The 14482-nt window shown below is 48.4% G+C and overlaps 1 protein-coding gene across 1 annotated transcript in view; it reads left to right on the forward strand.

Annotated features, from left to right (window-relative positions):
• Positions 1–2747: 2747 nt before the first annotated feature.
• Positions 2748–14482, forward strand: part of DEPDC5 (DEP domain containing 5, GATOR1 subcomplex subunit) — a 65020-nt gene continuing 53285 nt past the window's right edge. Inside the window, exons 1-3 of the mRNA XM_075322129.1 lie at positions 2748–2766; positions 2950–3153; positions 4614–4749. Coding sequence (XP_075178244.1) covers positions 2748–2766; positions 2950–3153; positions 4614–4749 — 359 coding nt within the window. The remainder of the gene's footprint in view (positions 2767–2949; positions 3154–4613; positions 4750–14482) is intronic.

The raw sequence follows: 14482 nt of genomic DNA on the forward strand, positions 1-14482 counted from the left end.
GACATCATATTACCTCACACATCAGCTTTTTATACTAACAATGTCTTTTGTTCCTATAAAAACCAATCACAGCTGCTATTAAAACCAGTAGTTCCTTGTGATGTCTGAGGCGTCTGTGAAAAATGTTGTGATTGTAAAGGCAACGGTGCAGATTCCTTTAGCGGACACACACATTCAATCATTCAATCATTCATTCATTCATTCATTCATTCATACATACATACATACATACATACATACATACATACATACATACATACATACATACATACATCCATACATCCATACATCTATCTAATATATAAAGCTCAGTGTATGTATCTCATCGTTTTATATTAAGCTAAATCCGCATGAATCACGAGAGCCTAATCAGAAAGTCCCATGTCAGAGCGCAGATATGGGTGTGGTACACAATCCAAGCGCCGTTTTGAGTATTTTTATTTTTGGATATTTTCATATAAAACTGAATACTGTCCATAACAGGGGGAGGAGGAGCGGTTAGTGGGTGAGGAAAAATACAAAGTTATATATTATGTTAAAGGATAACTCCGCTATTCATGTCGGCCTTTACTATTAACAAAACCGGAGAAAAACACAAAATGAACAAATACCCTATGATAAATGAAGTAACTAGTGGTAGTACATATAAATAACATAGGACACTTGATTAACACTATTTGATCAAAGAGCGTTAAAGCCATTCCGCCATTTTATAGAAAACTGGAAATGTAGTATGCCGATATGTGCCTAAATGTAATTGGAGGTTCTCAAAACTGAGGATGTTTGAGTTAGACAAGTAACGATAAGGGAAAAATGTTTACCCGTGTGAACTGGACCTAAAATAGGCGTATGCCACTGGGTTACATAGCCTGTCGTGAACAGATTATAGCGCCATGTACTCAAAATCTTACACTCTGGGGAGTTTTGCATGCTGTGTGGGCTCTGATATTATCTGTCTGTGTTTACAGCACAGCACGGTATATATTGCTGAACACAATCTGCAGCAAATGGACACTTTAGTCAATTCTGTTGCATTTTATCTGTACATTTTACGAGAGCTTGGGCCTTCACGCACATCGACACCCCTGTTTCAGTTTTAGGAACGAAACAATCTTTCATTTGCCAAAAAATGCTGCTGACTTTGCTGTTAGGTTAAGTTCACACTTTACGTTGTTGCTTACATTTATTTCTGTCTTTTTTTTTTTTTTTTGCTGCATTATTTGTGCAAATTAAAACCTGCCTTTATGCTACCAGAAAAAGCTGAGATTTCAGAAACCTCATGCCCACGTTTTATTTTTTGGTTTCTTTTTCTTGTTTTTTTGAAAACTGCAACATGTCATGTCTTTCGGCATTATTTTTTCACCCAATACAAAACCATGAGTAAGTGCATAAACACTGCTATCAGTTTTTGCAGTGTTTTGGGTGAAAAAAAACGCAGGTACATAACGCATTTATTTTTGTTTTTTTGTTTTTTTTTTCTCCCCCAAGTTTAAATTGTACTATAATGTCTTGATATCATCATGTGAGCATGGATGTGAGTGTTAGTACAGTTTAATTCCATTCGTGATGTCTGTTAAAGTAAACCATTCTCAACCACCTCCATGCCCTACAAATGTGTGAAAGTGAACAATGCCCTACCAGCTTTCTACTAATGCGTAGAAGCACCACTCCAGAGGTATTTTGTTTAATGGGGTTTTTTTTGTTTTTTTTATTCAGCAAGGGAGTGGAGCTTTAAATGTATATCCCCTGACCCCTATCTGATACTCCCCTGCCGCCGCCTTTATCTGCTTCCAGCGTAGCTCCGATCGGTCTCCAGCGATATGTACCCTGCCGGTAGCTCCAGTGTTTCATGGAGTATGCTGGAGGTCACAATTCAATGCAACTCTATTAGAGCCTTGTTCTTGCTCTTGTAGACTTGCATTGAGTCCTTGTGATGTAACATCCAGCTACTGAACAGTCAGCAGTTACGGGCATGAGATGGCATCCTAGAACTGAAGCAGCGCCAAAATTTGATGAAACTACTGGAGCGTCAGATTTATGTTCAAATTATTTTTTTTTTAATTATTATTATTTATGATTATTTTTATTATTGTTGTATCAGCAAAACCGTAGCAAATTAGGATTAAGAGAGTCAGATTTAAAGCACCACCCCAGTGCTAGAAAACAACAAAACATTGGAGTGGTGCTTTAAGTAAACAATACACTACTAAGTTAAGTACCCTTGCTGTTTTTACATTTGCAATTGTGTATTTTTTCATGAACTCATGTAACCTTAGTTCAGGGCTGCGCTTCATACATGAATCCAGCTTTTTTTTTTTAACATAACGTTTTTTTCCCCTAAATAATTTGATCAAATTGTCCTTTTTTTTCCCCCAAAATGTTATATGGTTTCATGTACATCTTGCATTGGTTGCCTAACACCTTGTATTGTTCATGCTTACAAGGTTGGAAGCAAAGATGAGCTTTGAGTTACTGAAAATACAGCAAAATATGAAAGAAACAAAGCAGCAAAACCTGCGTTTTCACTACAGCTTTTTATTTACTGCCAAAAGATCAGCAAAAAAGCAATATGTGAACTTAGCCTTATCATACCTTGCAACTAGTGATAACATAAGTTATTGACTTATGTTACTTTGCTAATATTTCCACAATGTGGAAGCAAAAAAAATAGTTTCATCCCGCTCTGCAGCCACTATTACATCATGTATTCGGTTCAACATGAAAAATTTGATTAAAGGTATCACGCAATGGAGAAAGGAAAGGCAGGTAAAATCCTTTTTCACCTTTCTTTTACCAGATATTCAGTTATCGCAAAGTACAAGAAACCTGCTATAGGGGTAGTGCCTCATTCATTATATAAAACTGAACCCGCTTAACTAGGCATAGAGGAATAAAGCATTGTAATAACTATCATTTGTGTGCTTACACTCTATTTTCTATATCCTGCAGATTTTTTAGAAAGGATGATGGAATCTCAGCAGCGAGACTCGAGTGCTCCCGGCAGATTTCACGTTGGCAGTGCAGAATCAATGCTACACATCCGTCCTGGAGGATACCATCCGCAGAGAGCTCTTATCAATCCTTTTGCGCCATCGCGCATGCCAATGAAGCTGACCTCTAATAGACGGAGATGGATGCATACGTTTCCTGTGGGTATGTACACCCATTACTGTCAGTTTTATCTTCTTGATGAGGTCTTCTAAAGGAAACCTATTAGCTTGAAGGGCAGCATAAAGTAATGACACACTGATTTGAGTGGTCAGTTACTTATGTGTTAATGTGCAGTATACACCCATTGCTGAGTCCACTGTGAGTCAGGAGTCTGTATTAAAGGGGTGGTTCACTACTCTGCAATAGTGGCCACATCACTTTTTAAAACTGATAAGGAAGGCTTTTGTCAAATACCTTGTTCAGCCAATTCTGCCTCTGAGGGGAGCTATTACGGTCCACTAATCCCCATGAAGTGACCCTCTGGCTCCGTAACCTCTTAGATCTGGTGATGTCACGTCAAGTTGACCCAACATCACCGAGCCCAGCCCAATCTCCCTGAGTGACTGCGCTGTGGGTGGCGTATCACCGCTCATCACAGCCTAGCATCACAGCCCAGCATGTTACGCGCCCTCTCCTTTGCTGCAGAGCACCGCAAGCTGGAGCAGTCCTGGGCTGTGATGAGCGGTGCAACACTGCCCACAGCCCAGTCACTCAGGGAGACTGGGGCTGGCTTCTGTGATGTTGGGGCAACTGGAAGTTGATGTGACATCACCGGATCTCAGAGGTCGCGGAGCCCGAGGGTCCCTTCTTAAGGATTAGTGGACCGCAATAGTGCCGCTGAGAGGCAGAATTGGCTGAACAAGATATTTAGAAAAAGCCTTCCCTATCAGTTTTTTACAGGCATGTGGCCACTATTGAAGAGTAGTGAACAACCTCTTTAATGGTATTCTATTTTCCCCACCTTACAGATCACTGATAATCAGATTTCTCTGTATTACTGTGGTTAGTAAAGGTACTGTCACACATAACGAGATCGCTAGCGAGATCGCAGCTGAGTCACCGTTTTGGTGACGCAGTTGCGATCCCGTTAGCGATCTCGTTATGTGTGACACTTACCAGCGATCAGGCCCCTGCTGTGAGATCGCTAGTCGTTGCAGAATGGTCCAGGTCATTTTCTTCAAAGGTGATGTCCTGCTGGGCAGGACACATCGCTGTGTTTGACACTGTGTAACAGGATCACAGTGACTGCTGAGATCGTTATACAGATCGCTACTGCGATCTGTATTGTTCTGCATCGCTGGTAAGATCTCACTGTGTGACATCTCACCTGCGACCTCCCAGCGACTTACCTGCGATCCCTATCAGGTCGCATCGTTTTTGGGATCGCAGGTAAGTCGTTATGTGTGAAGGTACCTTAAGAGAACTGCTCATCAGCTGATAATCGGTGTCTTCAGTTTGGGGGGAGGGAGGTGGTGTCTGCAGCTCATATAAATTCATCAGAATCTTTGTTGGCACATAAGAGACAGACCACTAAAATTAGCATGCAAAATCAGGCCGACCCTAAAACGACATTTGAGTTGGGATGTCATATAACACATATATACAAATTTATCTTTTTCTAGGGCCTTCTGGAGAAGCCATTCAAATACATCACCAAACACGTCAGAACATGGTGGATCTGCAGGGGAGTGGACAGAGAGAGGTGGTTCACTCCTCCGCAGAGCTTCTTGAGCTGGCATATCATGAAGCCACTGGTAGGTGAGTGATCTAAGCCGAATAACAATGTGGCATATATTGGTGAGTAGACTCATCTCAGAACTGTCACTGAATCTTTGCATCAAGTATGAAAAACCACGATTAGCTTCAGCCACCACAATTTCCCACCTTGTCAACTTCATCAGTGAAAAAAAAAAAGTTTCTTCGTCGCTCTATTGGGAGACCCAGACGATTGGGTGTATAGCACTGCCTCCGGAGGCCACACAAAGCAATTACACTAAAAAGTGTAAGGCCCCTCCCCTTCTGGCTATACACCCCCAGTGGGATCACTGGCTCACCAGTTTTCTGCTTTGTGCGAAGGAGGTCAGACATCCACGCATAGCTCCACTGTTTGTAGTCAGCAGTAGCTGCTGGCTATATCGGATGGAAGAAAAGAGGGCCCATGTGGAGCCCCCAGCATGCTCCCTTCTCACCCGCGGTTGGTGCTTGTAAGGTTGAGGTACCTATTGCTGGTACAGAGGCTGGAGCCCACATGCTGTTTTCCTTCCACATCCCCTGGAGGGCTCTGTGGAAGTGGGATCTTGCCGGCCCCCAAGCCCTGGGGCCGGGCTCCATCCACAGACCCATAGAACCTGCTGGATTTGGAGCGGGAGTGCCGTTCAGGGACAAGGCCCTGCAACTTTCAGGTACTCTGTGTCCCCGGCAGGCACGGACACTCTCAGGCTTGCTGAGCGTTATAGTGCGCCGGGGACAGTAGCGCTGTGCGCTGGGGTTAGGTCACTGCAGCTTTGCTGAGTGACGTTTCATGTTGGGAACTACTGCGCCGACCGCTCCTGGAGCGGCGACGCAGCTGCGACTTGTAGTGCGCCGGGGACTTGGCGCCGACCGCGCTTTTACGGCGGCGGCGTTTCTAACTTTAGCCCCCGGCTTCTGCGGCCTAGTGCCGCTTCGTTCCCGCCCCCACCCTGTCAATCAGGGTAGGGGAGAGACGCTGCTCAATTAACAGCGCCGAGGGCTGGAGCTTTATTTACATGCTCCAGCCCTCTCACTAGGCACAGGGGGAAGCAGACTTCCCGCTCTTCGTCGGTGTACGCCCAGGGCCCGCCCCCCCTCTCCACAAGGACGCCGGCAGCCATTACACATGCGGCTGGCTGGGGAAAGGCAGCAGGCTCTGGGAGACCCAGACTAGAGGGATTTCTGGAGTCCACACACCGCTCCTAAGCGGGTGGTAAGCAGCACAGTAGTGCTGGCCCCTCTAGTGCCTCAGTGTTATATTAGTGTACTTTTTTCTTGGTACCATATATATATATATATATATATATATATTTATATAGTGCACTGTAAGGTCGCTTCTTGGCTGAACACCCTGTACTGCTCTGAGGAGGCAGCAACATGTCATCCGCAAAACGCAAGGGTGCCAAGGCACAGGCTGTGTACACTGTTTGTACAGCATGTGGGGCTGATCTACCGGCAGGCTCCAAAGACTCACATTGTATGCAATGTTCAGTCCCAGTGGCACTCCGTCAGCCAGAGCCTAATGTGGTGGTAGCCCAGGCAGAGACGCCTGTGAACCCTGCCCCGGTGACGGGGACAGACTTTGCAGTTTTTGCTGACAAAATGTCTGTGACTATGTTAAAAATACTGGAGACCTTGCAGTCCAGGCCAGTTACTCAGACCATGGACACTGCTGTGTCTATGCTCGCCGGTCCCCCTCAGTTGGAACTAATCCGTACTTCAAGGGGATCTCAAGCATCACAGGCTGAAGTCTCTGACTCAGATGACAGTCCCAGGCAGCCTAAGCGAGCTCGCTGGGAAAGACCCTCCACGTCTTCACACTGTTCAGGGTCTCAGCGACAAGAGTCTCTCTGTGATGAGACTGAGGACGGTGACCAGGATTCTAATCCTGAGGCCCCTCTCAATCTGGATGCCCCTGATGGTGACGCCATGGTTAATGACCTTATATCGGCAATTAATAGGCTGTTGGATATTTCTCCCCCAGCCCCTTCTGCAGAGGAGGCAGCTGCACAGCAGGAGAAGTTCCATTTCCTATATCCCAAGCGTAAATTAAGTGCTTTTTTGGACCACTCTGACTTCAGAGAATCGATCCAGAAACACGACGCTCATCCAGACAAGCGTTTCTCTAAACGTTCTAAGGATACCCGTTATCCTTTTCCCTCTGAGGTGGCCAAACGCTGGACCCAGTGTCCAAAGGTGGATCCCCCAATTTCCAAGCTTGCGGCTAGATCCATAGTCGCAGTAGAGGATGGCGCTTCACTTAAAGATGCCAACGACAGACAGATGGACCTTTGGTTGAAATCTGTCTATGAATCTATCGGCGCGTCGTTTGCTCCAGCATTCGCGGCCGTGTGGGCACTCCAAGCTATTTCAGCTGGTTTAGCACAGGTGGATGCTTTCATACATCCAGCAGTGCCGCAAGTGGCGTCCCTAACTTCGCAAATGTCTGCGTTTGCGACCTATGCTATCAATGCTGTCCTAGAATCTACGAGCCGTACCGCTATGGCGTCCGCCAATTCTGTGGTTTTGCGCAGAGCCTTGTGGTTAAAGGACTGGAAAGCAGATGCTGGTTCCAAAAAATGCTTAACCAGCTTGCCATTATCTAGAGACAGACTGTTTGGTGAGCCATTGGCTGAAATCATAAAACAGTCCAAGGGTAAGGACTCTTCCTTACCACAGCCCAGAGCAAGTAAACCTCAACAGAAAAAGTGGCAGTCGAGGTTTCGGTCCTTTCGAGGCTCGGGCAAGGCCCAATTCTCCTCGTCCAAAAGGACTCAGAAAGAACAAGGGAGCTCAGATTCCTGGCGGGCTCACTCACGCCCCAGGAAAACAAATGGAGGAACCGCTTCCAAAGCGGCTACCTCATGACTTTCGGCCTCCTCCCTCCGCATCCTCAGTCGGTGGCAGGCTCTCCCGCTGTTGCGACATTTGGCTGTCACAGGTCAAAGACCGGTGGGTAACAGACATTCTGTCTCGCGGGTACAGAATCGAGTTCAGTTCTCGGCCTCCACTTCGGTTCTTCAGAACCTCCCCACACCCCAACCGAGCAGATGCCCTGCTGCAGGCGGTGGACTCTCTAAGAGAAGAAGGAGTCGTGATCCCTGTCCCCCCTCACGAACGGGGGCGAGGATTTTACTCCAATCTCTTTGTGGTTCCAAAAAAGGACGGCTCCTTCCGTCCTGTTCTGGACCTAAAACTGCTCAACAAGCATGTGAACGCCAGGCGGTTCCGGATGGAATCCCTCCGCTCAGTCATTGCCTCAATGTCTCAAGGAGATTTCCTAGCATCAATAGACATCAAAGATGCTTATCTCCACGTGCCGATTGCTACAGAGCACCAATGCTTTCTACGCTTCGTGATAGGAGACGACCATCTTCAGTTCGTAGCTCTGCCATTTGGTCTGGCGACAGCCCCTCGGGTGTTCACCAAGATCATGGCGGCAGTGGTAGCAGTCTTGCACTCTCAGGGACACTCTGTGATCCCTTACTTGGACGATCTACTGGTCAAGGCACCCTCTCAAGAGGCATGCCAACTCAGCCTGAATGTTGCACTGGAGACTCTCCAGGCGTTCGGGTGGATCATCAACTTCCCAAAGTCAAATCTGTCACCGACCCAATCACTAACGTATCTTGGCATGGAGTTTCATACTCTATCAGCGATAGTGAAGCTTCCGCTGGACAAGCAGCGGTCTCTACAGACTGGGGTGCAGGCTCTCCTTCAAAGTCAGCCGCACTCCTTAAGACGCCTCATGCACTTCCTCGGGAAGATGGTGGCGGCAATAGAGGCGGTTCCGTTTGCGCAGTTTCATCTGCGTCCACTTCAATGGGACATTCTCCGCCAATGGGACGGGAAGTCAACATCCCTGGACAGGAAAGTCTCCCTTTCCCAGACGGCCAAAGACTCTCTGCAGTGGTGGTTTCTTCCCACCTCATTATCACAGGGAAGATCCTTCCTACCACCGTCTTGGGCGGTGGTCACGACAGATGCGAGTCTCTCAGGGTGGGGAGCAGTCTTTCTCCACCACAGGGCTCAGGGTACGTGGTCTCAGCAGGAGTCCACCCTTCAGATCAATGTTCTGGAAATCAGAGCAGTGTATCTTGCCCTACTAGCCTTCCAGCAGTGGCTGGAAGGAAGGCAGATCCGAATTCAGTCGGACAACTCCACAGCGGTGGCATACATCAACCACCAAGGGGGGACACGCAGTCGGCAAGCCTTCCAGGAAGTCCGGCGGATTCTGATGTGGGTGGAAGCCACAGTCTCCACCATATCCGCGGTTCACATCCCCGGCGTAGAAAACTGGGAAGCAGACTTCCTCAGTCGCCAGGGCATGGACGCAGGGGAATGGTCCCTTCACCCAGACGTGTTTCAGGAAATCTGTCGCCGCTGGGTGGTGCCGGACGTCGACCTAATGGCGTCACGGCACAACAACAAGGTCCCAACCTTCATGGCACGGTCTCGCGATCAAAGAGCGCTGGCGGCAGACGCCCTAGTGCAAGATTGGTCGCAGTTCCGGCTCCCTTATGTGTTTCCACCTCTGGCACTCTTGCCCAGAGTGCTACGCAAGATCAGATCCGATTGCAGCCGCGTCATACTTGTCGCCCCAGACTGGCCGAGGAGGGCGTGGTATCCGGATCTGTGGCAGCTCACGGTCGGCCAACCGTGGGCACTCCCACACCGACCAGACTTACTGTCCCAAGGGCCGTTTTTCCATCGGAATTCTGCGGCCCTGAACCTGACTGTGTGGCCATTGAGTCCTGGATCCTAACGTCTTCAGGATTGTCCCAAGGTGTCGTTGCCACCATGAGACAGGCTAGGAAGCCCACGTCCGCTAAGATCTACCACAGAACGTGGAGGATATTTTTATCCTGGTGCTCTGCTCAGGGAGTGTCTCCCTGGCCATTTGCATTGCCTACCTTTCTTTCTTTCCTGCAATCTGGGTTAGAAAAAGGTTTGTCGCTCGGCTCCCTTAAAGGTCAGGTCTCGGCGCTATCCGTCTTTTTTCAGAGGCGTTTGGCACGCCTTCCTAAGGTGCGCACGTTCCTACAGGGGGTTTGCCATATCGTACCCCCGTACAAGCGGCCGTTAGATCCATGGGATCTGAACAGGGTACTAGTTGCCCTCCAGAAGCCGCCCTTCGAGCCTCTGAAGGAGGTTTCACTTTCTAGACTATCACAGAAAGTGGCTTTTCTGGTAGCGATCACATCTCTTCGGAGAGTGTCTGAGCTGGCAGCACTATCATCCAAGGCTCCCTTCCTGGTCTTCCACCAGGACAAGGTTGTGCTGCGTCCTATTCAGGAGTTTCTCCCGAAGGTGGTATCCTCTTTTCATCTTAATCAGGATATCTCTTTGCCTTCGTTTTGTCCTCATGCAGTTCATCGGTATGAGAAGGATTTACATTTGTTAGATCTGGTGAGAGCACTCAGAATCTACATTTCCCGCACGGCGCCCTTGCGCCGTTCGGATGCACTCTTTGTCCTTGTCGCTGGTAAGCGCAAAGGGTCGCAGGCTTCTAAAGCCACCCTGGCTCGATGGATCAAAGAACCAATTCTTGAAGCCTACCGTTCTGCTGGGCTTCCGGTTCCATCAGGGCTGAAGGCCCATTCTACCAGAGCCGTGGGTGCATCCTGGGCATTACGACACCAGGCTACGGCTCAACAGGTGTGCCAGGCAGCTACCTGGTCGAGTCTGCACACTTTCACCAAACATTATCAGGTGCATACCTATGCTTCGGCGGACGCCAGCCTAGGTAGAAGAGTCCTGCAGGCGGCAGTTGCCTCCCCGTAGGGGAGGGCTGTCTTGCAGCTCTAACATGAGGTATTTCTTTACCCACCCAGGGACAGCTTTTGGACGTCCCAATCGTCTGGGTCTCCCAATAGAGCGACGAAGAAGAAGGGAATTTTGTTACTTACCGTAAATTCCTTTTCTTCTAGCTCTTATTGGGAGACCCAGCACCCGCCCTGTTGTCCTTCGGGATTGTTGGTTTGTTTGCGGGTACACATGTTGTTCATGTTGAACGGTTTGCAGTTCTCCGATGTTACTCGGAGAGAATTTGTTTAAACCAGTTATTGGCTTTCCCCCTTCTTGCTTTTGCACTAAAACTGGTGAGCCAGTGATCCCACTGGGGGTGTATAGCCAGAAGGGGAGGGGCCTTACACTTTTTAGTGTAATTGCTTTGTGTGGCCTCCGGAGGCAGTGCTATACACCCAATCGTCTGGGTCTCCCAATAAGAGCTAGAAGAAAAGGAATTTACGGTAAGTAACAAAATTCCCTTCTTTGGTGCATAGTGATTCCTTTTATTTGTTCGATCTGTATGTCTTTACAATGGCTATGTTTCATATAGTGGTGTATTAAACCACATCATTCACATACACTCATTGTACCTGTAACGCACTTATGATGAATAGACCTCTTAAAACGTTCCACTATGTAAAGTATAGGTTTATGAAAGGTGAATCTATACTTTTATATCAATAAAAAAAAAAAACCTCTCCTGGCACCCCCAGAATGAGCTGAAGCAATTTAATAACAAATCAATGACACCGACACCCACCATTACAGAATGCACGATGCCCGTTAGCGAAGCAGATACTCGCCGTTACAAAAGGTCACGTGCCTGATGATGATCTAAGAAGGTGCAGCAGGTTTTGCTTTTTGAAGGAGCATAAAGTTCCCTTTTTGGGGGGGAATTTTTCACCTTAAAATCCAGACAATTCATGGAAGTGGATCTTTGCGTTTTCACATGGCAACTGCTGTGTACTTGCAGGCCAGTTTTGTCAACATTAAGGAGACGTCTATTCCCCCCTGTCAGCCAGAGCTTCAAAATGGGGTGAGTGAGCATAAGATAACGTGTGACGTCATGAGCTGTCCTATGCAGCTTCTTTCACAAGACTGCCATGTCTATCACATTCCGTAGATTGCCACTGGTGGGAAGGGGCACTATTGATAGTTGCAGAATCTTTCGTCATCATGACTACTATCATGTATTCTAATATTACAAGGATGTAAGCGTTAAATATAGCTATTCAGCCCATATCTGAAATTACAGTTTTTTCCCATGTGGTGTTTAAGCATGGTCCACATGAATATTCAGATTCTGCTGCTATCAGTAATAATTATACTTATACTTATTTCAGCACTTTTTCTCACACATACCGGGATATGTACACTCACTCTTTGGCTGGGGTCCTCTTATGGTATAACTATCTAGCTGGAGCAGTGTTTCTTCTTGCTCCGGTGCCTTTACAAGACCTCTCTGACAACAGACAATGGTCATAGTGCTTGTCCTTTGTTGCTATGAAATAGCCGTGGAGTGGAGGAAAATGGAATAGCCACTGTCAGATTCTCCGGCTGGCTTTGCCATCTCCTACAGCAAAAAAGATTGCGGCGCGTTGAATCCCTCTTTGCTTGTCACATGCAAATAGAGCGAATGGGAGACCTCAATGTATATTAGATCATCAAACAATCCTTGTGGAGTCAGCAAGTTCCACCACATTTTACCTAATGTGCAATATAAGTCTCGGGGTATGTTCACACGTTGCATGTTTGCCATGAAATAAACAATATTTCTCTGACGCCTCATTGGGGGACACAGGACCATGGGTGTTATGCTGCCTATCCATAGGAGGACACTAAGTAGATGCAAAAGCATAGCTCCTCCTCTGCAGTATACATTCCCTGGCCAGGCAGCCTCAGTTTTAGCTTGGTGTCTGTAGGAGGCACTTCCTTTCAAGGTTTGTTATTTTTTGAGGGCGACTGTTTCCTTTTGGGACCGATCTCCCACTACCATCAACGTGCGGGAACGTGGAGTGTCGCCTCCATGTACCCCCTCCCGAGACGCTAGACGACTGGGTCCACAGACACCGATTTTCCAAAGCCCAGGGTAGAGGCCTATGCCCCTATAGCCCAATTCCTCAGCCCCTCTTTGCAGGCTCTGAGTTGAATATGGCACCGGCGTGACTGGACACAGCAAGCTGAATCTGCTATTTTCACTGCCTGGAAAGCAGTGTTTAAGGTGAGATCCCCCCCTGACTGGTTTCCCAGACAAAGGGAGAAAAGACGCTGCAGGAAAGGTCCCCAGGACATCTACAGTATTTATTATGAGAAAGTCCCTTGCTGAGTGCAAGGAGGAGAGAAGGATCCTGAACACACAGGGTTAACTTTTCTCTAGCTTGCTGGCTGGAGGAGGGGGGAAGTCACTCCTGTTTGCAACAAGTCCTGCACAGATAATTTCCAGGTGGCAGGGGGAGTGCACAGAGCTCAGGGACTCACGCTGTTTATTTGCTGTTTTTATTTGCTCTAGCAGAAAAGCTGGCTGATAACCACCATTGACAAGCTGTGTGCTGACTGGAGGGAGGGGGAGGAAAACTTTCAGAAGCTCCCTTCCCGCCGTTTTTTTTTTTTTTTTTTTACTACCCACAACAGGGGGGGCACACTGACTTCATCTTTGCGCTCTTTTAGCGCTAAGCCCTGCCCCCTGCGGCCGCGATAAGCCCCACCCCCCTCAGGAATGCGTGCGAAGATCTCCATAGAGCTTCATCCTTCCTGAGGACAGGGCCATCGGCTGATTCTGGTGAGGTGCTTGCTTCACTTGTAGCTCTGCTGAGCATTGCTCCCCCTCCTGGCATACTCCTATTAGGAACATGCAGAATTCTAAGGGCACTAAGAGTGCTAAGGCCCACATAGTCTATTATTCAGCCTGCACTGCTTGCTACGCTGAGTTACCACGTAAACACACCTCTTCTCTCTGTGAGTCCTGTGTCCCTATAGCTCCCCAAGACCCCCCTGCCACCACCGCAAAGCCTAGGGCTCCCAGCCCACCGGAATGGGCACAGTTTCTGTCCCAATCCATGGAAAAACTGTCACAGAACCTGGTGCTGGCTATGCAATGTCGTCCTCCACACCCTTCTGGGTCCCTGGACGGAACGCAGCCTGAGGATACCCCTATGGAGGATCCTTCTGAGGTAATCCGGGCACATGCTTCACCGGTTGAAGGGATCAGGAAAAGAGCACACGGCCGGGTGTCTCCAGCGGGCTCTCCCTCGGGTGCACACAGGGCAGGCTCTCCCACACGCTCCACGGCTTCTGAAGAGATGGAGGAGGGAGAATGCTGCTTATACCAAGAGGATTCCTTGGTTTCAGCCTCCCCAGATGATCAAACTGCAATAGACTCCCTTATAGCAGCAAGCAACCAAACTCTGCATGTGGAGGATCCCCCATCCACTACCACTGACCATGCGGTCTCCTTTAAGAGGGCAAGGAAACCCCAAAAGGTTTTCGCTGATCACCCAGAGTTTCAGGATATCCTCACAAAGCAAAGGGAGAAGCCTGACAGGCGCTTCGGTAACCGAAAACTCAGGGAGTCCCGGTACCCTTTTGCCTCACCTGCCCCTAAGGGCTGGGCCGATCCGCCCTCGGTCGACCCCCCCCCCCCCCCCCCCGGTCTCCCGCCTTACCACAAAGACACTCCTGTCTTTACCCGATGGTTCCTCCATCAAGGACCCGACAGACAGACAGGTGGAGCACCTCGCCCGCTCTGCTTTTGAGGCTGCGGGTTCCTCCCTCTCGCCCTCCTTTGCCTCTGTGTGGGTCGCAAAGGCGATCTCGGTCTGGGCAGAATCCCTTAACACTTTGCTTGAGGAATCCCAGTTCACTCATACCTTCACAGAGGTAACAGCTCAAATTGCCGCTGCGGCAGAGTACCTCATGCAGGCCTCCATGGACGCTGCTACCTGCACAGCATTTGCCGCCTCAAATACCATAG

Source organism: Anomaloglossus baeobatrachus, chromosome 1, assembly GCF_048569485.1.
Source record: "Anomaloglossus baeobatrachus isolate aAnoBae1 chromosome 1, aAnoBae1.hap1, whole genome shotgun sequence".
Classification (NCBI taxonomy): Eukaryota; Metazoa; Chordata; class Amphibia; order Anura; family Aromobatidae; genus Anomaloglossus; species Anomaloglossus baeobatrachus.